The sequence below is a fragment of the Symphalangus syndactylus genome, chromosome 12 (genome assembly GCF_028878055.3).
Source record: "Symphalangus syndactylus isolate Jambi chromosome 12, NHGRI_mSymSyn1-v2.1_pri, whole genome shotgun sequence".
In the NCBI taxonomy this organism is placed as follows: Eukaryota; Metazoa; Chordata; class Mammalia; order Primates; family Hylobatidae; genus Symphalangus; species Symphalangus syndactylus.
This window is the reverse complement of record NC_072441.2, coordinates 134944581-134971784: the sequence shown is the minus strand read 5'-3', so window position 1 is coordinate 134971784 and position 27204 is coordinate 134944581. Positions and strand designations below refer to the sequence as shown.

General features: G+C 55.0%; 2 protein-coding genes and 1 long non-coding RNA gene across 4 annotated transcripts in view; 1 reads left to right on the top strand and 2 right to left on the bottom strand.

Moving 5' to 3' along the window:
- The first annotated feature begins 1587 nt into the window (after positions 1-1587).
- On the top strand, positions 1588-4043 carry LOC134734586 (uncharacterized). Its single transcript, XR_010117708.1, has 3 exons — positions 1588-1730; positions 2747-2866; positions 3979-4043. It is a non-coding gene; the product is annotated as an uncharacterized lncRNA (long non-coding RNA).
- Positions 3661-11451, bottom strand: CLDN19 (claudin 19). Of its 2 annotated transcripts, XM_055254873.2 has the most exons (5): positions 10755-11451; positions 9339-9503; positions 9147-9231; positions 6456-6608; positions 4381-5712 (listed from the first exon to the last, which is right to left on the bottom strand). In XM_055254873.2, the coding sequence occupies exons 1-5, from the start codon at positions 10975-10977 to the stop codon at positions 5664-5666; spliced, it is 675 nt and encodes a 224-aa protein (XP_055110848.1). In that variant the 5' UTR covers positions 10978-11451; the 3' UTR covers positions 4381-5663. The 2 variants fall into 2 exon arrangements, with proteins under 2 accessions (XP_055110849.1, XP_055110848.1); XM_055254874.2 differs by lacking the exon at positions 9147-9231 and having other exon boundaries at positions 3661-6608.
- A 6138-nt stretch (positions 11452-17589) lies between these two features.
- P3H1 (prolyl 3-hydroxylase 1) overlaps positions 17590-27204 on the bottom strand; it is a 25868-nt gene continuing 16253 nt past the window's right edge. The window contains exons 12-15 of the mRNA XM_055254885.2: positions 25306-25423; positions 18884-18959; positions 18438-18578; positions 17590-18067 (exon numbers count right to left, since the gene is read on the bottom strand). Coding sequence (XP_055110860.1) covers positions 17912-18067; positions 18438-18578; positions 18884-18959; positions 25306-25423 — 491 coding nt within the window. The 3' untranslated portion in view covers positions 17590-17911. The remainder of the gene's footprint in view (positions 18068-18437; positions 18579-18883; positions 18960-25305; positions 25424-27204) is intronic.

Here is a 27204-nt window from a genome sequence, read left to right as displayed (position 1 = left end):
TTGTATCCAGTGAGTTGAAACCCATTATTCATTATTATTTATTTTGATGCTCAAATTGTCCCAGATAAAGCAAGTGGGACCACCTTTAATCCAGCTTCTGGATCCCTTAGACACATCATCATCATTCACTGAGCACTTTTTGCTTCTGGAATACCAAGATGCTCCAAGTTTCTTTCGTACTTTCTCTACTCCAGTTCTGAAATCAGTCATTTTTCCTTGGAGCCTGGTCACTTTTAGTGGACAATGGTATTCAGAAAACGAGATATGGCTTAATGGCTTAGGTGTGCCCATTGCTACTGGGGTATCATGACTGCTAGGCCTTCCTAGGGGGTAAAGCTCATAAATATATGCATCACACGTGTGCACACACACACCTGTATTTATTTCAATATGTATCTACATATGTTAAAAAACACAAGTTCATCCAGATACCCCCAGTTTGAATCCAACACCACAGAATTTACTCTAATTTTCCCCCTTTCCATCTTTGTAAGCCTGGCTCCCACTTTCTTCAGGATATTTACATATTTGTTTAATCCGCTTATATGTAACTAATCTCCAGCCATGCCAGCCAACCACTCCTCAGCATTGCGGTGACCTCGTGGGCCACCATGTGGCTGAGAGGGAGAGGAAAGGCTCTTTAGGCTTTGACTTGGTGATTCCATAGGATCCTTTTGATGCATTGAAGAATTTTTTACACTTCACCCATTTTTAGTTGTTTTCAACAGGAGGGTTGGCCAGAATGAAACTGCCTGCAGTATTCTCATAAGTTGAACAAAATATATTTTTACGTTTGATGAGAAGAAAAAATTGGAAAGTACTACTTTGGGTGTTGCCTGTCTTCATTTGAAATTTTGCCTGTATCTATTTTTTTTTTTTTTTTTTTTTTTTTTTGAGACAGAGTCTCGCTCTGTCGCCTAGGCTGGAGTGCAGTGGCGAGATCGCAGCTCACTGCAACCTCCGCCTCCCGGGTTCGAACAATTCTCCCGCCTCAGCCTTCCGAGCAGCTGGGAATACAGCCACCCGCCAACAAGCCTGGCTAATTTTTGTATTTTCACTAGAGACGAGGTTTCACTACGTTGGCCAGGCTGGTCTCGAACTCCTGACCTCAGGTGATCCGCCCACCTCAGCCTCCCAAAGTGCTGGCATTACAGGTGCACACCACCATACCTGGCTAACTTTTTGTTTTTTCAATAAATGTTTTAAAATTTTAAATAATTGAAACAGGGTTGCTGTCCAGGCTAGTCTCAAACTTCTGGCCTCAAACAGTCCTCCTACCTCGGCCTTCCAAAGTGCTGGGATTACAGGTGTGAGCCACCACACCTGGCCTGGATCATGCTTAGTTGTAGCTCCTCATAATTTGCCAGCTGTAGACAAAAATCAAAATGAACCGTTTTCAATATACCTAATATGCAAATGATGGAGGAAAACAGGATAAGGTCAATTGAAATTCTCCCCTCAAAAAGGAGAAGCACCACACAGCTCTCACCAGCTTCATCAGTGTTTCTCAAACTTCACTGTGTGTCTGAATCACCTGGAGATCTTGTTAAAACGCCACATCTGAGTCACGGGGTCTGGGGCGGGGCCTGCAAATCTGCATTTCTAATGTTTCCAGGTGATGCGTTGCTGCCATCTGAGGGCTGTGCTTTGAGTAGCAAATCTCTGGAGCGTCCATCATCCTTACTCCCCTGGTCAGGAAGATTATATGATACAACCAGCAAACCTTCGAGGTATTTTTAAGCTTTTATTTTTTTGTAATTTACAAACATACACAAGGAGAACCCCTAAGTACCACTGGGATTCACCCATCTTATTTTATAACTTTCGCTGCCTCTGAACTTTTTCTTTGTTATTTGAAAGCAAATGCAACCATTATATCATTTCAGCATGCACCCCTACCAGATAAGAATAATAAGAAACAAACAAAAAGTATCATTATCACACAAAACTAACAATATTTGTAACACAAAATTAACAGTAACTCCTTGATAATCTAACAGTCAGTCCATACGCTGTATTCTCAGCTGCACGATTTTTGAGCCTCTTCCCAAACAATAGCTGATTTTCCTGGTCAGCCCCTCCAGGGGCTCAGGTTCACTCCTTTTTGCTGAACATCTTCTGTTGCTGTGCTCCTTGGCCCTGGGGCTGAGTACATTGGTGTATTCCTCCTACAATCATATTTTATGGCTTGCCAATTTCCTTCCAGGGTGGAGGCGGGGGACGGACGACTCTGTTTACTAATACACAATGGTTTAGAATAAGGCAAAAGCTTTAGAATCATGCCTTTTGAGTCTGAACCCTACCTTCCTGGATCTCTCCCCAGTCCTTTAGCCTTAAGGCTAGGACAGTAAACAACAACCTGGACACGAAGCCTGGATTATCGGCTCTGCCTCCGGTTGGCAGCCCAGGTGGCCTTGTTGTAGATATCGGAGTAGGTTTGCTTCAGGAGAAGCCTGTGGGACCAGGCATCTCAAAGTCTTTTAGCTTCAAATTCCTCTAGTTTTTTCCCAGATATCTTCTCATTGCCAGGATCTCACTACATTTTAAATCAGTGTATTAACTGGTTGTTCAATTCAGCGAGACCTGTGGTTCTCTGACCCTCTGCGTCTCCAATCCCTGGCTATAGGCAGAAAGGGCTTCCTCTAACAAAGGAACGGACTGAAGCTTGTTCCCACTCTGCCGTCAGGCACCCCCCCAGCGCTCCCGCCGCCCCCCGCCACTTGCATGTATTTTGTCTCTCTTGCAGCCTGTCCCTGAAACCCACAAGAAGTAGCCAGCACACTGTAACCCGGCATTCTCCATTGGACCCTGAAGCTCAAGAGAGAATGATGTGTGGTTTCCTGGCCAGCTACTTCGTGACCAAATAGTAAGGATTGCCCAACACCCAGCCTAGAATAGGAGGATGATCCCATCCCTGCTGGACATTACAGGGACTGGACATTACACACCCAGGGGGCCCTTGGTGGAGGCGGGCAATTTAACAACTGGTCTGAAAGTCAAAAGAGAGAGAGCTGGTTAGTGGAGTGAGCTGTAGGGTCGGGGGCAGGGGCTGTGCATTCAGGCCCAGACACGGGTACTGGTCAGCGCGGCCAGACCTTGGCACCATATAACAGGATTCCGCAAGGCTGTGCTGAGTTTCCAGGTTCCAAATCCTGTTAGGTAGGGCTCTTCTGGCTGTGTGGGACAGGATTCAAACTCAACGTTATTTCAGCCAAAAGGGGAATTGATTGGAAAGATGTGGGCATGTCACAGAGCAGCCTGGTATCGGGAAAGGCAGGAGTGAGTGGGGCTTCCTCTCCCCACTTCTTTTCTTTTCTTTCTTTCTTTTTTGAGATGGAGTCTTGCTCTGTTGCCCATGCTGGAGTGCAGTGGCACGATCTCGGCTCACTGCAGCTTCCACCTCCTGAGTTCAAGCAATTCTCCTGCCTCAGCCTCCCGAGTAGCTGGGATTACAGGTGCCCACCACCACAACCGGCTAATTTTTGTATTTTTTTTTTAAATAGAGACAGGGTTTCACCATGTTGGCCAGGCTGGTCTCGAACTCCTGACCTTGTGATCCACCCACCTCAGCCTCCCAAAGTGTTGGGATTACAGGCGTGAGCTGCCATGCCCGGCTACCCACCTCTTTTCTGGTTTTTTTTTTTTTTTTTTTTTTTTTGAGATGGAGTCTTGCTCTATCATCCAGGATGGTGTGCAGTGGCACGATCTTGGCTCACTGCAACCTCCACCTCCTGAGTTCAAGCGATTCTCCTGCCTCAGCCTCCCGAGTAGCTGGGATTACAGGTGCCCACCACCACAGCCAGCTAATTTTTGTATTTTTAATAGAGACGGGGTTTCACCATGTTGGCCGGGCTGGTCTCGAACTCCTGACCTCAGGTATCTACCCACCTCGGCCTCCTAAAGTGCTGGGATTACAAGGGTGAGCCACCATGCCTGACCTCCACCTCTTTTCTTGTGGGTTCTTTTCTCCCTCTGCAGACCTCACAGAGTCACCTGGCTTGAGGCCTCATAGAGGAGCCCTCAGTGCTGACCACACACTACAGTCCCCTGAGGAGCTACATGACCTCTGATGCCAGGTCCACCCGGACCAATGAAGTAAGAGTGTCTGGGGTTGGAGCCTGGGCATCGTGCCCCCAGGTGATTCAAATGTGCACGCAGGGTTGGGAACCATTGCACTATAGCTTCAGGCACCCAGAGGAGAAACTCTTGCAGTTCTCATTCATGATTAGAGGCGCAGGACTCTGGGGAACCTATTTAGGGTCAGATGGCCACACCCTCTGACCAGAGGCTGGACACGTCCCTGTGGTGCCCCGGTGGATGTGCAGCACCAGCTAGGGCAGGCGCCGAGGGGTCAGTCCCCCAGCAGCTCCCTGCCATTTGTGTCATTCCTCCCGCCCCTGCCCTTGACTGCAGTGTACAAGGCAGTCATCTCATCTGACTTGGTTTCCGTCACTTTCCCTCTCAGAGTCAAGCTTGAAGGAGAAGCTGAGCTGCGTTCTTGAGATCTGGGGACGTGGTGGGAGATGTGGTCACAAGGCAGGTGATGGAGGAGGCCAGAATGGAGCTGGCCAAGGCAGGTGCATGGCAGGGAAGGGGAGATTCTATGATGGACGCTTTCACCAGAAGCCTGCTATGCAGTGGCCAGGGAGACTCGGAGTCCCGGGAGAGGCTTCGGGGTGGGAGGGGTCTGAGCATGAGGGGCAGGGCCGGCACACTCTGGTTCAGGGAGATGTAGGACAAAGGACTCTGGCCTTGGGACTGATCTGGGCTGGTTTCCCTACATTCCTCTCAGGCCCTTCCTCCTCTATACTAAGGGGGGATGGTACCTGGACTTCAACACCAAAAGCCCTTCTAACTCTGACCGCATTGCGGGGTGCAGCAGGCAGCTCCAGCCACGGTCTCTGAGTAGCCTCAGGCTGTCCCTTCCCCACTCTGATTCTAGGGCAAAGACCTTGGACCTCAGCTGGATGCTGGGGATCAGGACAGGAGGAATGGTAGGTGTGGAAACAAGGGGCAGGATTCAGGGTGAGCAGAGCTGGGGGCTGCAGACCTTGCTCAGGACCGTCCTAATGCCTGCAGGCTCCTAACGCCCTCCCCACATTCCCTTTTCTACATGGCGAGCTCCTACACTGTGTCCCCTCACCTATCTCTGATCCCCAGCCTCCAGCTCGAGGGCCTTCCAGGAACTGTCCCTTCCCTTAGGAGGTCCCTGGAGCACAGTAACAGGGGCAGGGTTTACCACTTTGGGGCCTCTTTCCATACCAGGGGCTTCCTGACCCTGAGGCCTGCTCCCAGAGCTGGGCCAGGCCTCAGGGGCAGCCTCCAGGAGTGGGTGGGGTCTCCCATCAAGGAGGACCTTGTGCCAAGGCCAAGGCCAGGCTTGGGAGGGGGGTCCCTAGACAGAGGGTAGGAGCCCCAAATTATTCCCTGCTCAGCCTTGGATGTGCTGTGTAACCCACCCTGGACCTCTGTCTCCTCATCTTTCTGCCCTAGAGCCCCAGGGGTCAGCACTGACCACTCTGACCCAGGCCCCGTCCAAGCCACGCTGAGGACAGACCGAATGACACCATGATTGGGGCTGGATGTTCACTTCTCTTTCCAAAAAAATATGAAACACACAGTCTAGGTATGGCAGGGGACAGAGCCTGGCTGGGGACTGGACATTACACACCCAGGGGGCCCTTGGCGGAGGCGGGCAATTTAACAACTGGTCTGAAAGTCAAAAGAGAGAGAGCTGGTTAGTGGAGTGAGCTGTGGGGTCGGGGGCAGGGGCTGTGCATTCAGGCCCGGACATGGGTACTGGCCAGCGCGGTCAGACCTTGGCCCTCACAGCAGCCCTGCCTGGGGCCCATTCCCGGAGGCTGGGGCGCCGTGGTCCGACCTCGCCATCTGTGTAGGTGGCCCCCAGCCCTGGGCGCACTGGAAGAACCTGAGACCTAAACTCAGACCCTCCCTGTCCTCGTGTGAACGTTCAGCATCCCGGCACTGCCCTTGTGGGGTTGCTGTGAGGAGCCCATGGGACTGGGGAGGGTGAAGGTTTCTGCTCACCCCAAGGACCTGGGTACTAAGGTATGTCTTGGCCACTGCTGTATCTCCAGGGCCCAGCACATAGCAGACACCCACGCGGCTCTTCAGTGAGTAAACAGCCGGGCTGGTGCCTGAGGGCCTGTCTCCAGGGATGCATGCTGGTGCCCACCAGGCTGTGCAGACAGGACCGTGCCTGGACCTGCATCTGTGTGTGTGCCTGGGGGCTGGGTCCTGCCTCTGGTCTCTCTCTGAGGATCTGGGTCTCAGATTGCAGGGTGGGTGCTTGTGTTGAGGACAAGCTGCTCAGAGCACCTGTGCCCATCCTATACCCCAGTGGCCCTGCCCAGGGTGCTGCGAGGCTGGCTGGATGCTGGGCGAGGGGGCCACTGGGCGGGGGGCTGGCCAGGGCAGGCGGAGCTTAGACGTACTCTCGGGCAGCAGCAGAGGGTCCAGGCCGATAGGGCTGCGGGCTGCTGTTGGGTCTCTCTGGCTCCGGGCACGTGCAGCAGAGGAAGGAGCCGCCCAGCACGGCCAGGCCAGCTGAGGCCCAGCCCACGAACAGGGCTGGGCCAAATTCATACCTGCAAGGGGTAGGGAGATGGCATCAGGTGTGGCTGCTGTCTCAGGTTGTTCCCAATCCCTGCCCTGGCAGAGGAAGGGCAGAGTGTACAGAGCTGGAGGCTGGAGCCTCACAATCTCTTCCATATCTCCAGATAAACTGAGGTGAATGCTCTTCCTTTCTCCCTCCCCCCAGCCCAGAATATCAACACCACACAGGGTCACCCGGCCCAGGGTGGGCGTGAAGGCTAGAGGCTTGGCCTCCAGCTCCTGCTCTGAGCAACCTTGGGCTCATTTCCTGATCTGGCCAGAGGAGGGGGCATGGGAGGGTCTGAGAGGTCTGCACGGGAGGAGTGGGCCGATCCCTGCCGTGTATTTTCCCAGTCACATTCTGGCCCACCAAACTCCCAGCCAGGACTGCTCCCGCTGCCCTCTGGAGAAGGCCAGACCCTTCCAGCTGGCACTCTGGGCTCTCCACACCCAGGCCCTGCTGGCCAGGCCAGCCCTGCTCCTGGTTCTCACTGCCTTGGTGCCTTTGCACAAGGTACCCCCAGCTGGGGCACCAAGCCCCCCAGCCCACCACTCCTGTGCCTCCCCAGTTCCTTCTCTGACTTCAGAGCCCAGTTCAGATGCCACCTCCTCGTGGGGTCTTTCCTTGACATTCTCTGTGTTCACCCCGCCCCTTGCGCCGACTCCACTGCCATGCTTTCTCCAGGAGGCCTCAGCCCCTTGCTTGTCTGGCTCCCTGGGAAGCCCCTTGAGGGCAGACAGAGCCATCAGTGTCCCCAGGACCCAGCACAGGGCCTGGCAGCCCGAGTGGCATCGGGGACTGTTGAAGGCATCGGGGGCCGAGTCCTATCCTGACATGCCTGAGCTGGACCTTGCTTGGCAGACTTTGTGGCTGCAGCTGTAGCTGCCGCCCAGGGAACAAACCTTGTACCTGAGATCTCCTCCCTCCCCTCCCCTCTCAACACCTCTGCCTCCTCCAGGCATCCCTCCCGATTGCAACAGCCCAGGCATCTTTTCTTATCCTCTCTCCACCCCAAGGCCCAAAGCCCATTGGGATGTCTAGGGTTGAGACTGTCCCATTCTCTGCTCCTGGCTGGGCTGAGAAGTGAGGGAGGAGCCAGGGTGGGCCCAGGCCCTTTGCAGAGCATCCCCTTCAGTTCCCATGCCCACAGCCTTACAAGTCCTGGTTATCTCCTGAATATCAGCATGCTTTCTTTTCCTTTTTTTTTTTTTTTTTTTTTTTTTTTTGAGATAAAGTCTCACTCTGTCGTCCAGGCTGGAGTGCAGTGGTGCAATCTCGGCTCACTGCAAGCTCTGCCTCCTGGGTTCACACCATTCTCCTGCCTCAGCCTCCTGAGTAGCTGGAACTACAGGCGCCACCCACCACGCCCAGCTAATTTTTTTTTTTTTGTACTTTTCGTAGAAACGGGGTTTCACCGTGCTAGCCAGGATGGTCTCGATCTCCTGACCTTGTGATCCACTCACCTCAGCCTCCTAAAGTGCTGGGATTACAGGCGTGAGCCACCGTGCCCGGCCAAGCCTGCTTTCTACTGCTCCCCACTTGGTGCCCCAAACCCTCTGCTCAGACCTTTGGGACAGCCGCCTTCCTGGTGTCACTCCCTCCCCACCATTCTGCACATCACAGCCAGAAGGACTGCCGCTGCCTCCACCCAGATAAGGAACAAAATCTTCCTCTGGTTGCAAGGCCCTCCACGATCCGCCCTTATTCTGAAGTTTCTTCTTGGCCCAGGATAACTGCTGCTTCCTGCAGGAAGTCATCTCAGCCCTGCTGCCACCAGCAGAAATGAAAACAGCTCAGGCTTGCTGGGCACTGTCCAGGGCCCAGGCACTGTGCCACACCCTCACCTGCATCCTGCTGGATCCTGACAACCATGTGTGAACTGGTGCTCAGGTTCTAGCTCCATTTTACAGAGGAGGAAACTAGGCACAGAAAGATTAAGTAACTAGCCCAGGTGACACAGTGCATGCAAAGCTGGGATTGATTGATTGATCATTTGATTTTTTTGAGAGAGTCTCACTCTGTCACCCAGACTGGAGTGCAGTGGCGCAGTCTTGGCTCACTGCAACTTTTGCCTCCCGGGTTCGAGCTATTCTCCTGCCTCTGCCTCCCGAGTAGCTGAGATTACAGGCGCCCGCCACCATGCCCGGATAATTTTTGTATTTTTAGTAGAGACAGGGTTTCACCATGTTGGCCAGGCTGGTCTTGAACTCCTGACCTCAGGTGATCCACCCATCTTAGCCTCCCAAAGTGCTGGGATTACAGGCGTGAGCCACCACACCCAGCCAAAGCTGGGATTGAAACCCAGAGCCAGGGCACTTAGGTCCTTAGAGAGTCCTTGCTGCACCTGGGTGCCCGTCATAGGCCTCCCGCCCCTATGGAGGGCCCCACCACACTCCTCCTGGCGCCCCCCTTTAAAGCTTCTTGGACAGCAGCTGGATCCTTTCCCCACTTCCCCTGCCAGGTGATTCAGTGGACAAAGGTCAGTGGCCCCAGAGGAGGTGAAGCAAAAGACCCAAGCCCTGGCACCCACCTGGCATTGACAGGTGTGCTTGGGTTGAAGAACTCCTGGGTCACCAGGGTGGCATACCACGAGACGGCAGTCAAAGTGCAGAGGCCTAAAGGCAAAGCAGAGGGGTGCTCAGCTCTGCTCTGGCCCCCCGAGGCCACTGGGGCTGGGGCTGCCTGCCATGGCTGTGATTGTGCAGGAGTGAGGGGCACTCACCTGCCAGGATGAAGAGGGCTCCCCCTGCGATGGCGACACGGCCCTTGGCAATGGGGTTGCTGTCTCCCACCCGTGTGCACTTCATGCCGACTACGCTGAGGACCATGGCCACGAAGCCCAGGAGCACGGCCACCACCATCAGGGCCCGCGCTGATTGGATGTGACCTAGGGTAAGCGGGGTGACACTGAGTCGGGCTGGTGGGGATGGGGGTTGGGTTGGTGCCTGGGGTCGGTGGAAGGAGCCCAGCTTGAGAGGGGCTTGAGCAGGAGCTGGCCTGGGGGGTCAGACCACCTTCTGGCAGGTGCAGGATAGTGAGGAGTGACAGCCCTGGCGTGAGGACAGGGTGTGGGGGTGGAAGTCCCCTTCACTGTCAGCGCCGTTCTCCACTCGTCCTTGCAGGCTTTTCTGGTAGTATGATTCACTCTGCTGTTGCTTTCTGGCCTGGGGACTCCCTCTTGGGCTTGGCCCATCCTCCCAAGCAGCTGAGGGCAGCTCCAGGGTCCCCTCAGGTTTGGTAGATGGAAGAGCTGGGGGTATCTGAGGCCCAGCTCAACTCAGCCTGAGCCCCGCAGCAACCCCTCCCCAGCAGCCATTCAGACAACAGTCACTTTCCCCTCTGCCCATGGCAGCTGAAAGCTTGCCTCTTCATGGGTGTGTGGGTCCATCCTGGGCCCTGGGGGGTGCTCAGGAGACCTGGGTCCCTCAGCAAGGCTAGACGACCTGCCTGAACTGACTTGCCTGAACTGGCACAATGGGGCTGGTTGAAGGCCACTCTGCTCCAGCTCCCATGGGGAGCAGATTGTCCCTGGGGGCTCCTGGGCAGATTGCGGATGGATTACCTCCACCCCAGAGTTAGAGCTTCGGCGGTGCCTGTCAGGCTCAACTCCACACCCCAGAAGGAGAGGGACTGCATGCAGACACACCTGTCTGTGCATGCATGTGCACGTGTGTGTGTGCATGTGTGTTTGCATGCGTGTGCACGCACCCATATGCTGGCACACAGGCCTGGGAGCAGGACTAGGGAGCAGGTGTGCATCATATAGTGTGTGTCTGTCTACTGAGTGTGGGGAGAAGTGGATGAAGGGTCTTAACTGAGCGTTTCAGAGTGCCACAGGTGTTAGTATTCCCCTTCAGAGATGAGAACATCACAGTGGGAAGAGGTTTGGTGACTGGTTCAAAGTTATAGTGACAGCGGGAATCTGGACCCACAGCTGCCAGACCCTAGAGCCCTCCCCTCCCACAGAGCAGCAGGCTGGCCTGGACTGTCAATGGGCACAGGGCAGTAGTGGGGGAATTGTAGAGCAGGGGCTGGAAGGATGGAGCCCAGCGCAGACAGCAGACTGTGAGGAAAACCTGCTCCAGACCCCCCTGCTGTTCCCACCTCCCATCTCCCACCCCGCCGGCCTGGGGCCTACCGTCCAGGGCGAGCAGCGAGTCGTAGAGCTTGCACTGCACTTGCCCAGTGCTCTGGGAGGCGCAGGACATCCAGAGCCCTTCATAGAGGCCCACGGCAGTGATGATGGCGTCGCCTGCGTAGGAAGACTGCTTCCACTGCGGCAGGGCTGTGCTAGCAATGATGCCCACCCAGCCACCCAGGGCCAAGAAGTAGCCCAGGAGCTGGAGGCCTGAGTTGGCCATGGCCCAGGAGAGAGGACCGAGGGTCCCAGGCCTCAGAGCTGGGCCAGGGTCCCAGCAGGGGCTTTGGTCATGGCCAGGTGGGAGGAGCAGCTGGGCAGGGGGAGCAGGGAGAAGGAGGGTCAGAGGCAGAGAAGGAGAGGTGGTGCGGCGGCAGCGGCTGGAGCAAAGGCAGTGGCTCTGGACTCCAGAATGCAGGGGGAGGCCCAGGGGCTGGAAAAGGCCAGGGCCCGCCCACAGCAGCCGCCTAAGCCAGAGCAGGGTCCCCAGCAAAGCTCATGCCCAGCCCCTGGGGGCGGAGGGCCGGCTCGTGGCCCAGGTGGTGTCCCTGCCCCGCCCCGTTCCCCAGGGATAGGGAAGGGAGGGGCTGAGAGGAATGACCCAGCTGCCCTCTGGGTCTTTCCCCACAGGGAAACCCCTTTAGGAACCTGATTCGGGTGTCCTAAAATTCGGATACTCCCTAACCCAAACACCAGCCCTCGGAGGATGGACTTTTTTCTTGCAAGGCTGATCTAACCCTTGGGGTTTTCTGCCCTTTGACTTTAGGACAGAAGGGAAAGGGATGCCAGTTTGCAGCAGGTAAAACTAGAGTTAGATGTCAAGGATAACTTTTTGGCAGGGGCTGTGAAGCTAGATGTGGGGAGGCTGAGCTAGTGGTGGGGTGTTGGGAAGAGGAGTCATGGGTACCTGGGAGCTGTGTGTGCCAAAAATCAGGGAGGCCAGACCAGGAAATATGTACTGTGGGGTCTTTTTGAGATCTGAGGGGGACAGAAAAGGGGCCCTATCAAGGCTGGGCCAGCGCTGGCTGCCGGCCAGCAAGGGGCCTGGTGGGGAGCTGGGGAGACAGCCCCGACCTTCTGGCATCAGCCTGAAGGAAGGCGGATTGCTCAGCCCCTTAATCCCCTTGCTGGCTGGCTTAGTAGCTCCTGCTGGGACTGGAACACTGGGCCCTGGCCCCCAGCTCTAGAGCAGCCTGGCGCGGAGCAGTGGCCTCTGCACATTCCTGGGGTTCAGGCTGCCTGCTCCGAGCACCCCCACCTCCCTCTTCTCTCTCGCAGTCTCTCTCGGTCTTCAGGAGTAGGGGAATGTTTAACTCTCTTCCACCTCATTAGCAATCCCCTCACGTTCAAGTGGGCCCCACTGCGGCATGGGTGCAGGAGGAATGTCACAACCCTGCTTCCACTCCTGCCAGCCCCCCGCCACCCCCTCCGTCCCCAACAGCCCACCCACCTTTCCTGGACTGCATTGGGGGAAGGCAGGGTCCTGCTGCAGACCCCTGCTGGCTTCTTCCCCCACAGCCCCAACCCGCCTCTGAAGGGACAAGTCCCCAGCCTGCTCTTGCATTCTTCACGTGGCTATGCAAACGAGAAGGTGCCAGGCGCTGAGCAGACAATGGCAGCCCTGTGTGCCCGCCCAGGGCGTAGGCCTCTGGTATGGCCTGCAGCTCTGGCCAGAGATGGGGGAGTGGTCTGCCATCTGAGGGTCAAGGGTGGGCACTGCTTGACCTGTGGTGGTGCACACTGGGACCCTCTGAGGCTCTCTGTGCTGGGAGGGTCAGAGCCATGTGGATCCGAGCACACACAGACCTGCTTCCTGGACGACCTGTGGGTCCCAAAAAGCAAATGGGGTCTTGGACAGTGGCAGAGAAGTAAGTCCTGAGCTCAAATTCTTCTGCCACAGTGACAAGACAATAGGATCGAGGGGAGCCTCCTCCATCCTACTGGGGCCACAATGGGCACCCTGCGACCAGTGCATTAATTTAAGCATGCAGGCTACCGTTGCAGGCAGCAGGCCTCCTAACAGTAAGGAGACCATGGCAGAGGGAGGTAATAGACCCCCAGCCAGGAAGCAGCAGGAAGGGCTTTCCGCTTGAAACTGTGTGGTGCTGGCCCCTGTGGTCTCTCTCCCACACTCCTCCCTTTTTGAGGGAGGCACCAGGTCCAGATTGAAGGTGCTGCAGGCAGTGACAAGATGCTCCCCAGGGGTGACCTGAAGGATTGTGGCGCCTCAGGGTCCTCACTCTAAATGGGAGGCTTGCTTCATGGAGTTGTGGTGGTCCGTTAAAGTAAGCGATGTCTGGGGAGGGCAGGGGCCTGGTGCTGGGTAGCTGCTCCTCATATGCTCCTCCAAAGGTGAAGCCCTCCTTCTCTCCACCCTGGGCCTTGGCCCCTCTTCCCTGCCATCTGCAGGCGCTCTCTCTGTAGGGAAGATCCAGGGGCCATTCTGGTTTCAGGGGGACCTGGGTCAGGAGCCCAGAGGCCAGTCAGAAACACGCCTCAGAGACCACGGGCTGTGGCCCCCTCCATTGACAATTTGAGGGCCAAAGAGAGAAAGGGAGCTGCGGGTCCACAGGGCCACAGAGCCAGCAGGAGGCCTGCATGCTCCTCCATCCTGGGCGTTCCCAGAGCCTCTTCGTGATCCGGAACGGTGCTCTCCTCTTCCTCTGAAGTGCTTCTGTTTATCCCTTCTCTTTGTTATTTGAGGCTTTGAGTCTGTTCTACCAAAATATTCTCTCCTACCCTGATGGCCTTCCCTCACTCTTGTTCCAAAGCCTTTTGGAATTCAGATTCTGCTTCTGGAGTGGCATTCCTTAACCTGGCACAGCTTCTCCACCCAGGACACCTACCACTCCTGGTGCCCCCCTTGCAGTCCAGTGACTCCCAGGCATTCGGGGAGAACAGGAAGACTCAGGGTCCCAGCCCAGCCTCCATTAAGAGCTCACTGAAACTGCCCTGGGGTGGCGCACCACCCTGTGCTTTCACTCAGGCTACGAGAAGCCTATAGTTCTAGCTTTACCTCTGCCACTGAAAAACTATGTGACATTAGTCAAATCCTCAGCTTCCCTGGGCCTGGTTTCTCCATTGAAAAGTAGGGATAATAACACTTGCCCTGTCTGATGCATGAGGGAGTTTACAAGGATCAGATGATAGGTGAGAAATGCTGTTTGAAAGCATAAAACGCCTGCAGAACTGTGGCTAATGAAAGCTCTGTTCCAGAAAGACTCCCCGCACAGTGTGCCCTTCCAGCCTTTGCACTCTGGGAGTGGGCAGACTGCCTGTGGCTGAAGACCCACTGCCACTTCCTCTGCAACAGTGCCTGACCGAGAGCCAGCCTTGCTAGGCATGTGTTGATCGTTGACCGATTGCTATGAGGATTCAATGCTTTTGCCTCCCTCCCTGTGAAAGATCGGAGACCTTTCCACCGCCCTCTCTCATTGCCAGTTAGGAGGGTCTAATTCAGTCTTTAGCAAGCTAGCACCTTCTCTGCAATCATCATTTGAAATTCTGGAGTTCTTATCACCCTTCCAACTCAGAGTCTGAGATTCCCCGAACTATAAGCTTGGAATGGAGACTACTTGCCTCAGGGCGCACAGCTAGAAAGGAATACAGCCAGCTGTGTGGCCACCCCCAACGATTCTGCCTGCCCAGGCACGGCTAAGCGTCCTGATCTGCAATCCCATCATACTCTTGGCATATTTCCATTCACTGCACTTAGCACATCGTTTACCTCCTTCCTGAGGTCCCTGAGCACCTTGAGACTGTGTTAGCAGACACATTTTTGTGTTCCACCCTCTCGCCTGGGCCGGGCGCCTCTGTGACACATGTGGCTGTCCCATTTGCCTTCTCTCCTGTGATAACCACACTGAGTACAGGATCTGTCTCTTGATGCCCCTGCTGAGAGCTCTGCTAGACGCCTGGGGCACCAGAGACCAGCGGCGTCTTCCACATCCGAATCTTTACTGTGTTTGAGGAGTTGCCTTTCACCCCCTCCAACCCTCCTACAGGCTCTCCCTTTCTTCTCAAGCAGTCGTCCTCTCATTGCTCGCGCGCCCTTGCATGTGCATTACCAAACAGACCAAAATCACAGTCGCATCTCCGCCGGGCTGCCATTACCCCATGCTTCCGGGAGGACTCGCCCCACTCTAATTATATACACTTATCTTGGGCCTGCTGCCTTGAAAACATCTGGCCTTTGGTGAGTTCAGTTAAGAGGCTGCTGCCTGTATCTGTTTAGCATAAGTTGAAACTGTAAAGGTCATCTGCCTTGATGTGGAAACTTCTGGAAAACCAGAATTAGGCTGATGTAGTCTTCTGTAATGTTGACGTCTACCATGGGCTAAGCGTCGTGCTGGTTGCTTTGTGAGTATTCCCTTGTTCATCCGCTCAACCATCCTGGGAAGGACTGTGACTCCATTCCGCTGGTGAGGAAACACACGCAGGTTCCCTAACTTGCTGGAGGTCACACAACTCCACATGGTGGAAGTGGGGGTGTCACCCAGCTCAGTGTGTGGGTAAAGTTCATGCTCTTTGCACTAATGTGGTCCTCTCTGTACGCCGAGTGAGCCACCCAAATAAGACAGCAGGGATCAACCATGATAAAAGGAGGAGTGATTATCTTGACTGGATCATTCTCACCAGCCAACTAACACGCAGTGCTATCTCCCAGCTCAAAAAATAATCGCTTCCTAAAAAACAGTTTTTCTTTTTTAATAGAGATACGGTCTTCCTATGTTGCCAAGGCTGGTCTTGAACTCCTGGGCTTAAGTGATCCCCCTGACTTGGCCTCCCAAAGTGTTGGGATTACAAGTGTGTGCCACTGTGCTCAGCCCAATAACCTTTTTAATTGGAATTTTTGTTTTTGTTCTTATTTATTTGAGACGGAGTTTCACTCTTGTTGCCCAGGCTGGAGTGCAGTGGCGTGATCTTGGCTCATTGCAACCTCCACCTCCTGGGTTCAAGTGATTATCTCACCTCAGCCTCCCTAGTAGCTGGGATTACAGGCGCCCGCCACCACACCCAGCTAATTTTTGTATTTTTAGTAGAGACGGGGTTTTGACACGTTGACCAGTCTGATCTCAAATGCCTGACCTCAGGTGATCCACCTGCCTTGGCCTCCCAAATGCTGGGATTACAGGCGTGAGCCACTGTGCCTGGCTGTTCTTTTTTTTTTTTGAGACGGAGTCTCACTCTGTCGCCCAGGCTGGAGTGCAGTGGCGTGATCTTGGCTCACTGCAACCTCCACTTCCCAGGTTTAAGCGATTCTCCTGCCTGAGCCTCCAGAGTAGCTGGGATTACAGGCACCTGCCATGACGCCCAGCTAATTTTTGTATTTTTAGTAGAGACGAGTTTCACCATGTTGGCCAGGCTGGTCTCAACTTCCTGACCTTGGGTGATCTGCCCGCCTCAGTCTCCCAAAGTGCTGGGATTACAGGCATGAGCCACAACGACCAGCCTTGTTCTTTCTTTGAGACATGGTCTTGCTCTGTCACTCAGGCTGGAGTGCAATGGAGCAGGCTTGACCTCCTGGGCTCATGATCCTCCTACCTCAGCCTCCTTAGTATTGGGACCACAGGTGTGCAACACCATGCCTGGCTTTTTAAATTTTTTTTAGAGATAGGGTCACCCTATGTTGACCAGGCTGGTCTTAAACTTCTGAGCTCTAGTGATCCACCTGCCTTGGCCTCCCAAACTGCTGGGATTACAGGCGTGAGCTGCTGAGCCTGGCCTAGCTTCTTCTTGATGCCTTTTCAGACCTCACATCCAATCCATCAGTAATGCCTGTTGGCTCTACTTTAAAAATAGGCCCCAGACACCCCTGACAATCCACCACTCTCCTTTTTGTTTTTAGAGTTGGGATCTTGCTTTCTTGTGCAGGCTGGAGTGCAGTGGGGCGATCATAGCTCACTGCAGCCTCGAACTTCCAGGCTCAAGCGATCCTCCTGCCTCAGCGTCCTGAGTAGCTGGGACTACAGGCACGTGACACGTCTCCTGGCTAAAGTCACCACACTCTTTCTTGCCTAATCTACACCGCCACATTGGCTTGTTTTTCCTCCACCTTGGACCTTGACTTGTTTTATTTTCTACCTCAAAGGGTTTTACACACACACACACACACACACACACACACGCAAAATTTCCATGTGTTATCTGTCTCTTCATACAAAATACAAGCTGTATGAAGGTGGGGACTTGTTTTGTCCACTGCCACGTTCCCAGCACCAGGCACTTAGCTGGTCCTCCGTAAATACATATTGATTGATGGAAGAAGTGAACACTCCTGTGCAGGTTCCTACACTCAACGCCCTGTGGCATCTCAAGCACAGTAAAAGCTCCGGACCTAGTACCAGGGATGTAGCCAGAGGAGCTGAATCTCCATTTCCAGTGTTTAGAGTGTGTCGTCCTGCACAGGCAGGCCGAGATACAGGACACAGAGGCCAGACGACAGAGCAGGAAGCATGTGGCTGACATGGGGGTGACGTGCCACAGCACTGCTGACCGCCGCTCCCTGCCAGAAGAGGATTAACAATAATCCCAACCATTCACCCAGAGCTTTAAAGTTTACAAAAGTGTTGTCACATCTGATATTGCATCTGGGCCATACAGCTGCCCCAGAAGGTGAGCAGAGGGAGGATGATGATCCCCATTATACAGATGACAACCCCGAGGTGCTGAAGGTTAAGTGTCTGGCCTGTGGCTGCACAGCAAGTGGTCGAGCCAGGTGCCAAGCCAGGCCTTCTCGTCCCACACCTGCCACTGGGTCCTGCCTAGAGCAATTTTTATCAAGTGAGACCTCTGGGACAGAATGGGCAAATTTCCACTGTCTGAACAAACCAGGTAAAAAAACCATGAATCATTTATTCTTTGGTTGTCTACACAGACACTTAAATACTGTATCGCTGTCATGCAGCAGCTTGTGGAGGCCCCTGGGGGTGGCTGGGCCTGGGTCCTGAGCCCTCATCTAGGTCCAGGGGGTGCGGTGTCTGGTCATGTCCACTCCAAGAGCAGTAGCACCATGGAGAAGGCTGTGAGCAGGGTTCCCTCAGCTGAGTGGCAGACGTAGGCTCACTGCTCCGCAGCCCCGAGGGGCTGGCCAGCTCAGAGTGCAGGAGAGCTCCTCTCCATGGGTCTAGTCACCCACCCATCTGACCTGGACGCTGTCATAGCTCATCCTTGGGCTTCGATTCACTGCCTGAGAGAGACTCTTGTGCAGGTTCAGGGGGGCCCTCCTGGGCATCCAGGGGCTGCTCCTGGGAGAGGTCCATCTCTTCTGGGCTGAAGAGCATCTTCACCAGGTCATCTGCCTGCACCCTGTCCTGCAAGGACAAACCCCTGTCCAGAGAGGCCTCTGGACCAGACACTTGCTATTTCCCAGGGGACAAGGAAGGTTCCTTAATGGCCCCAGGCTCATCTCCTTCCCAGCAGGTCCTACTCTCTGGACACAAGGGCCCAAGGAGGGAACCAAGAACTCAGCATCGCTCCCTGTCTTGACCTCTTTTCCCACCTGGAACACATTCACAGCAGGCCCAGGGAGGACAAGGCAATGTGACCATAATGACGGGGCATTGGAGCTGATGTCCCAAGTGCTCCTTTTGTGTCTCAGCCACTGGCAATGGGATCTGGGGAAGGGAGAGGCAAACCAAGGGCCCTCTGGGAAGGGGTCACTGCAGCACCAGCTGCTCTCACCCGCTCGCTGTGTCGAGGGTCCAGGGTGAACCACAGGGCGATGGCACAGCGTTGACCCCTGGTGACAGCCTTCACTCCATGTGGGTTTTCAGTGCCTGAAGAGAATCCCACGGCTCTTCCACACTGAGGCTGCACCTCTGCCTACGGGGGACAGAAAGGGAGGGGGTTGCACAGGACAAAGACTGTAATCCACTCTCAGAAGAGACATGGGCTCGTTAGGGCTCACGACCAAGGGCAGCTCTTCAGGTTGGCTTCCCTAAGGCCAGAACTAAAGAGAAAGGGTGACTGGTTAGAGGAGTGATGGACACGTCTCAAAGCCCCTCTGGTTGGGGGAAGGGTATTGCGCACTGAGAAGCCCAGTTATTTTTGTCCACCGCACTTTGGGAACATCAGCTGTAGAAAACACACTTTTTAACTCCCAGGGATAAGGACAAGGGAGCACTCACCGTCACGGTCTTGGCATCCAGTTCAGTGAAATAAAAGTTTCCGCCATCGAAGTCCCCATTTAGGTAAAGGATGGCGCTGGGAAAGGCAGAGACATCTCAAAATGGCCCTTCCCTGCCTCCCTTTCCCCTGAGCCTTCGCCTCCAGGTGCTCTCAACCAGCAGCGGGAGGGTGGCTTTGTGCGGGAGGGAAGCCGTTAAGAACCTACACTGACACCGCACAAACTCCACCTTTCCACTCCCCACCCTCGCCTTAGAGTCCCCTGTGCCCACTCACACTACAGTTCTCGTCACACCATGCTATGATTCCCTCTTTGCCTATCTTCTTATCCAGTGGGTTTGGGGATAAAGGATTGGACTCTGGGAACAGCAAGCCCCAATCGGTGTGTGTGTGCTAGGGTGGGGTGGTAGAGGTGTGTGTGTGTGCTATAGGGTGGGGTGGTAGAGGGTCTGTGGGCTATAGGGTGGGGTGGTAGAGGTGTGTGTGTGTGCTATAGGGTGGGGTGGTAGAGGGTCTGTGGGCTATAGGGTGGGGTGGTAGAGGTGTGTGTGTGTGCTATAGGGTGGGGTGGTAGAGGTGTGTGTGTGTGCTATAGGGTGCGGTGGTAGAGGGGTGTGTGTGTGCTATAGGGTGCGGTGGTAGAGGGGTGTGTGTGTGCTATAGGGTGGGGTGGTAGAGGTGTGTGTGCTATAGGGTGGGGTGGTAGAGGTGTGTGTGTGTGCTATAGGGTGGGGTGGTAGAGGTGTGTGTGTGTGTGCTATAGGGTGGGGTGGTAGAGGTGTGTGTGTGTGTGTTAGGGTGGGGGGGTAGAGGTGTGTGTGTGTGCTATAGGGTGGGGTGGTAGAGGTGTGTGTGCGTGCTATAGGGTGGGGTGGTAGAGGTGTGTGTGTGTGTTATAGGGTGGGGGGGTAGAGGTGTGTGTGTGTGCTATAGGGTGGGGTGGTAGAGGTGTGTGTGTGTGTTACGGTGGGGTGGTAGAGGTGTGTGTGCTATAGGGGGGTGGTAGAGGTGTGTGTGTGTTGCAGGGGGTGGTAGAGGTGTGTGTGTGTGCTATAGGGTGGGGTGGTACAGGTGTGTGTGTTTGCTATAGGGTGGGGTGGTAGAGGTGTGTGAGTGTGCTATAGGGTGGGGTGGTAGAGGTGTGTGTGTGTGCTATAGGGTGGGGTGGTAGAGGTGTGTGTGTGCTATAGGGTGGGGTGGTAGAGGTGTGTGAGTGTGCTATAGGGTGGGGTGGTAGAGGTGTGTGTGTGCTATAGGGTGGGGTGGTAGAGGTGTGTGTGTGCTATAGGGTGGGGTGGTAGAGGTGTGTGTGTGTGTTATAGGGTGGGGTGGTAGAGGTGTGTGTGTGCTATAGGGTGGGGTGGTAGAGGTGTGTGAGTGTGCTATAGGGTGGGGTGGTAGAGGTGTGTGTGTGCTATAGGGTGGGGTGGTAGAGGTGTGTGTGTGTGTTATAGGGTGGGGTGGTAGAGGTGTGTGTGTGCTATAGGGTGGGGTGGTAGAGGTGTGTGAGTGTGCTATAGGGTGGGGTGGTAGAGGTGTGTGTGTGCTATAGGGTGGGGTGGTAGAGGTGTGTGTGTGTGTTATAGGGTGGGGTGGTAGAGGTGTGTGTGTGCTATAGGGTGGGGTGGTAGAGGTGTGTGAGTGTGCTATAGGGTGGGGTGGTAGAGGTGTGTGTGTGCTATAGGGTGGGGTGGTAGAGGTGTGTGTGTGTGTTATAGGGTGGGGTGGTAGAGGTGTGTGTGTGCTATAGGGTGGGGTGGTAGAGGTGTGTGTGTGTGTTATAGGGTGGGGTGGTAGAGGTGTGTGTGCTATAGGGTGGGGTGGTAGAGGTGTGTGTGTGTGCTATAGGGTGGGGTGGTAGAGGTGTGTGTGCTATAGGGTGGGGTGGTAGAGGTGTGTGTGTGTGCTATAGGGTGGGGTGGTAGAGGTGTGTGTGTGTGCTATACGGTGGGGTGGTAGAGGTGTGTGTGCTATAGGGTGGGGTGGTAGAGGTGTGTGTGTGCTATAGGGTGGGGTGGTAGAGGTGTGTGTGTGCTATAGGGTGGGGTGGTAGAGGTGTGTGTGTGCTATAGGGTGGGGTGGTAGAGGTGTGTGTGTGCTATAGGGTGGGGTGGTAGAGGTGTGTGTGTGCTATAGGGTGGGGTGGTAGAGGTGTGTGTGTCCTATACAGTGGGGTGGTAGAGGTGTGTGTGCTATAGGGTGGGGTGGTAGAGGTGTGTGTGTGTGTGTTAGGGTGGGGTGGTAGGGGTGTGTGTGTGTGTGTTAGGGTGGGGTGGTAGAGGTGAGTGTGTGCTAGGGTGGGGTGGGAGAGGTGTGTGTGCTATAGGGTGGGGTGGTAGAGGTGTGTGTTTGTGCTATAGGGTGGGGTGGTACAGGTGTGTGTGTGTGCTATAGGGTGGGGTGGTAGAGGTGTGTGTGTGTGCTAGGGTGGGGTGGTAGAGGTGTGTGTGGGTGCTATAGGGTGGGGTGGTAGAGGTGTGTGTGTGTGCTATAGAGTGGGGTGGTAGAGGTGTGTGTGCTATGGGGGGGTGGTAGAGGTGTGTGTGTGTGTGTTGCGGGGGGTGGTAGAGGTGTGTGTGTGCTATAGGGTGAGGTGGTAGAGGTGTGTGTGTGCTATAGGGTGGGGTGGTAGGGGTGTTTGTGTTTGCTATAGGGTGGGGTGGTAGAGGTGTGTGTGTGCGCTATAGGGTGGAGTGGTAGAGGTGTGTGTGCTATAGGGTGGGGTGGTAGAGGTGTGTGTGTGTGCTATAGGGTGGGGTGGTAGAGGTGTGTGTGCTAGGGTGGGGTGCTAGAGGTGTGTGTGCTATAGGGTGGGGTGGTAGAGGTGTGTGTGTGTGCTATAGGGTGGGGTGGTAGAGGTGTGTGTGCTAGGGTGGGGTGGTAGAGGTGTGTGTGTGCTAGGGTGGGGTGCTAGAGGTGTGTGTGCTATAGGGTGGGGTGGTAGAGGTGTGTGTGTGCTATAGGGTGAGGTGGTAGAGGTGTGTGTGTGTGCTATAGGGTGGGGTGGTAGAGGTATGTGTGTGCTATAGGGTGAGGTGGTAGAGGTGTGTGTGTGTGCTATAGGGTGGGGTGGTAGAGGTGTGTGTGTGTGTTAGGGTTGGGTGGTAGAGGTGAGTGTGTGCTAGGGTGGGGTGGTAGAGGTGTGTGTGTGCTAGGGTGGGGTGGTAGAGGTGTCTGTGTGCTAGGGTGGGGTGATAGAGGTGTGTGTGTGTGCTATAGGGTGGGGTGGTAGAGGTGTGTGTGCTATAGGGTGGGGTGGTAGAGGTGTGTGTGCTATAGGGTGGGATGGTAGAGGTGTGTGTGTGTGCTATAGGGTGGGGTGGTAGAGGTGTGTGTGTGCTATAGGGTGGGGTGGTAGAGGTGTGTGTGCTATAGGGTGGGATGGTAGAGGTGTGTGTGTGTGCTATAGGGTGGGGTGGTAGAGGTGTGTGTGTGTGCTATAGGGTGGGGTGGTAGAGGTGTGTGTGTGCTATAGGGTGGGGTGGTAGAGGTGTGTGTGTGTGTTAGGGTGGGGTGGTAGAGGTGTGTGTGCTATAGGGTGGGGTGGTAGAGGTGTGTGTTTGTGCTATAGGGTGGGGTGGTAGAGGTGTGTGTGAGTGTGCTATAGGGTGGGGTGGTAGAGGTGTGTGTGTGTGCTATAGGGTGGGGTGGTAGAGGTGTGTGTGCTATAGGGTGGGGTGGTAGAGGTGTGTGTGTGTGCTATAGGGTGGGGTGGTAGAGGTGTGTGTGCTATAGGGTGGGGTGGTAGAGGTGTGTGTTTGTGCTATAGGGTGGGGTGGTAGAGGTGTGTGTGAGTGTGCTATAGGGTGGGGTGGTAGAGGTGTGTGTGTGTGCTATAGGGTGGGGTGGTAGAGGTGTGTGTGAGTGTGCTATAGGGTGGGGTGGTAGAGGTGTGTGTGTGTGCTAGGGTGGGGTGGTAGAGGTGTGTGTGCTATAGGGTGGGGTGGTAGAGGTGTGTGTTTGTGCTATAGGGTGGGGTGGTAGAGGTGTGTGTGAGTGTGCTATAGGGTGGGGTGGTAGAGGTGTGTGTGCTATAGGGTGGGGTGGTAGAGGTGTGTGTGCTATAGGGTGGGGTGGTAGAGGTGTGTGTGTGTGCTATAGGGTGGGGTGGTAGAGGTGTGTGTGCTATAGGGTGGGGTGGTAGAGGTGTGTGTGTGTGCTATAGGGTGGGGTGGTAGACGTGTGTGTGTGTGCTATAGGGTGGGGTGGTAGAGGTGTGTGTGTGTGTGTTAGGGTGGGGTGGTAGAGGTGTTTGTGTGTGCTATAGGGTGGGGTGGTAGAGGTTGTGTGTGCTATAGGGTGGGGTGGTAGAGTGTGTGTGTGCTATAGGGTGGGGTGGTAGAGGTGTTTGTGTGTGCTATAGGGTGGGGTGGTAGAGGTTGTGTGTGCTATAGGGTGGGGTGGTAGAGGTGTGTGTGCTATAGGGTGGGGTGGTAGAGGTGTGTGTGTGTGTTATAGGGTGGGGTGGTAGAGGTGTGTGTGCTATATGGTGTGGCGGTAGAGGTGTGTGTGTGTGCTATAGGGTGGGGTGGTAGAGGTGTGTGTGTGTTATAGGGTGGGGTGGTAGAGGTGTGTGTGTGTGTTATAGGGTGGGGTGGTAGAGGTGTGTGTGTGTGCTAGGGTGGGGTGGTAGAGGTGTGTGTGCTATAGGGTGGGGTGGTAGAGGTGTGTGTGTGTGCTAGGGTGGGGTGGTAGAGTGTGTGTGTGTGCTATAGGGTGGGGTGGTAGAGGTGTGTGTGTGTGCTATAGGGTGGGGTGGTGGAGGTGTGTGTGTGTTAGGGTGGGGTGGTAGATGTGTGTGTGCTATAGGGTGGGGTGGTAGAGGTTTGTGTGCTATAGGGTGGGGTGGTAGAGGTGTGTGTGTGTGTGTTAGGGTGGGGTGGTAGAGGTGTGTGTGTGTGCTATAGGGTGGGGTGGTAGAGGTTGTGTGTGCTACAGGGTGGGGTGGTAGAGTGTGTGTGCTAGGGTGGGGTGGTAGTGGTGTGTGTGCTATAGGGTGGGGTGGTAGAGGTGTGTGTGTGCTATACGGTGGGGTGGTAGAGGTGTGTGTGCTATAGGGTGGGGTGGTAGAGGTGTGTGTGTGTGCTATAGGGTCGGGTGGTAGAGGTGTGTGTGTGTGCTATAGGGTGGGGTGGTAGAGGTGTGTGTGTGTGTTATAGGGTGGGGTGGTAGAGGTGTGTGTGTGTGTTATAGGGTGGGGTGGTAGAGGTGTGTGTGTGTTATAGGGTGGGGTGGTAGAGGTGTGTGTGTGTTATAGGGTGGGGTGGTAGAGGTGTGTGTGTGTGTTATAGGGTGGGGTGGTAGAGGTGTGTGTGTGTGCTATAGGGTGGGGTGGTAGAGGTGTGTGTGTGTGCTAGGGTGGGGTGGTAGAGGTTTGTGTGTGTGTTATAGGGTGGGGTGGTAGAGGTATGTGTGCTATATGGTGTGGTGGTAGAGGTGTGTGTGTGTGCTATAGGGTGGGGTGTTAGAGGTGTGTGTGTGTGCTATAGGGTGGGGTGGTAGAGGTGTGTGTGTGTGCTAGGGTGGGGTGGTAGAGGTGTGTGTGTGCTAGGGTGGGGTGGTAGAGGTGTGTGTGTGTGCTAGGGTGGGGTGGTAGAGGTGTGTGTGCTATAGGGTGGGGTGGTAGAGGTGTGTGTGTGTGTGTGTGTGTGTTGCAGGGCGTGGTAGAGGTCTGTGTGTGCTATAGGGTGGAGTGGTAGAGGTGTGTGTGTGTGCTATAGGGTGGGGTGGTAGAGGTGTGTGTGCTATAGGGTGGGGTGGTAGAGGTGTGTGTGTGTGCTATAGGCTGGAGTGGTAGAGGTGTGTGTGCTATAGGGTGGGGTGGTAGAGGTGTGTGTGTGTGTGTGTGTGTTGCAGGGCGTGGTAGAGGTGTGTGTGTGCTATAGGGTGGGGTGGTAGAGGTGTGTGTGTGTGCTATAGGGTGGGGTGGTAGAGGTGTGTGTGCTATAGGGGGGTGGTAGAGGTGTGTGTGTGTGTGTGTGTTGCGGGGGGTGGTAGAGGTGTGTGTGTGCTATAGGGTGGGGTGGTAGAGGTGTGTGTGTCCTATAGGGTGGGGTGGTAGAGGTGTGTGTGTGCTAGGGTGGGGTGGTAGAGGTGTGTGTGCTATAGGGTGGGGTGGTAGAGGTGTGTGTGCTAGGGTAGGGTGGGGTGGTAGAGGTGTGTGTGTGCTATAGGGTGCGGTGGTAGAGGTGTGTGTGTGTGTCACGGTGGGGTGGTAGAGGTGTGTGTGTGTGTGTGTTGCGGGGGGTGGTAGAGGTGTGTGTGTGCTATAGGGTGGGGTGGTAGAGGTGTGTGTGTTCTAGGGTAGGGTGGGGTGGTAGAGGTGTGTGTGTTCTAGGGTAGGGTGGGGTGGTAGAGGGCAGGGCACTGTAGGGCCTCTGAGGAGTGCACAGACCTCCTCACCCTGCACCTGCCCCGCACTCACCTGTAGTCTCGGAAGGTGTAGGCTGGGGGCTCTTTGACACACACGAGGGTCTCGGCATTCAGGATGCAGTTGTCCACGTGGACTGGATGACTATCATCCTTCCTCTCTGCCTGGACCTCTGGAGCCAACGTCACAGGTTAGCAAGGGAGCACCTCGGGAGACAGCATAGCTCTCTTCTTGGCAGGGGAGGTGCTTCCCAAAATGCGTTTGAGTCTATGGAATGCCCAATGAACTAGGGGGGTGTCTTTTGCTAAGCCACAAGCCTAGGGGTCAGGACAAGTCTGCAGGCTTCCTAGGACAGTTCTTGGCAGAAGTAAGCAGGGTGTGGCAAGCAGGAATGAAGGGCTCCAACCAAGGGCAGATCCTGGGCAGAATGGCACAACCCTGGTTTGTAGCTGGACTTTACAAAATACAAAGGCCGAAGGAAGTGAGAATGAGAGGTCAGGAGGTGGGAAGGACACAGGGCAGAGGGGGTCAGCCCTCCATCAGGACTGCAGGAGATGGGGCCAAGTGGCAGGAAGCAGAGCAGAGAAGAGCTGGCTAGCAAAGGGAAAGCATGAACTTCAGTGGGACTCTAGGGTGGGGTGGGTGGAGAAACCATGCAAGGAGAAGGTCACGAAAGGGAACAGACTGGGCTCACTGTCAAATGCCAGGCAGACCACGTCTTTCCCCAACGCAAACCTTTGGCATGCTCTGTGTAGGCACCGTCACGTCGTGGTGGGTGCCTCCTTCTCCATTCCCACTTGTCCAGCCAGTCACCAGGTCCTGTCCATCCACCTCCTGCACCTTCCCGGGCCCTCGCTTCTTCCTCCTCCCACTGCCACTTCCTGAGTTTAGGGCTTTGCCCTTGTCCACAGAGGTCATTGCCAACCAGCTTCCCTTTTTGGTTTGAAATCTCTCTACACACACAGCAGCAAAATGAATCCTTTAAAAGCCAAGGCCTCACCATGTCCTTCACTACTTGATGAGGCCTCCCTGGACTCCTGGCGCCTGTGCCCGTGCTCTCCCCTCGGGGGCTTGTGACACACCCAGTTGTGTGTCTGACTGGTCCCTTTGGGTGTGCCCAGATTCTGACAGAATTCCAAACATCCTGAGGCAGAGGAAAGCCCTCTGATCTGTGCCACCTACCAATGGCCGTCAGTGCCAGGGGCCTGCTGGAGGCTCCAGTATGACAGAGCCGGCTCTGGGTCACATGGGATCCTTGCAGCACTGACCGAACCTCTCCCCTTCTCGGACATGCAAAAGCGAATGTGGGTGGGTGAGGGAATGAGGAATAACCTCCAGGCCACTCTCACTTGTAGATCACGCAGCTCTCTCACAAATTTGGTATTTAACAATTAGTAAAAGAGAACCTGCCACATAGCTATGGTTGAGCTAAAGGATAAAAATTCCCTTGAATGTAGCTCTCCAGGATTTGGCACCTTTCTTAGTTCCCCTGACTACCGGGCTGCACAATGCCTCCACTCCTGTGCAAACACCGTCCCACCACCCGGAGTACTCCATAATCATATTCATCCTGCAAAACTAAGGAGGCTGAGGTAGGAGGATCATGAGCCCAGGAGGTCAAGCCTGCTCCACTGCACTCCAGCTTGAGTGACAGAGGAAGACCATGTCTCAAAGAAACATGGCCTTCTTTTTGTTGTTATTATTTTTGCTTTTAACAAACCCTTCTGTTGAGGGCTTTCAACAGATGGCAGCGAGGGAGCTGCTCAGCTCTGTATGAAACCCCGACCTGGAAGCAGGTCCTCTACGAATGGTTTAGCGCCAGCTTCCCCATGAACGTGCATCGTGTGACAAGTGAGGGGTGGCTGCCTTTCTGGCTGCACCCTGTTTCCCTCTGGGAAGCCTCCTTGATCCCCAGGTAGGTTGACTATAACTTCCTCCATGCTACTGTGGCAT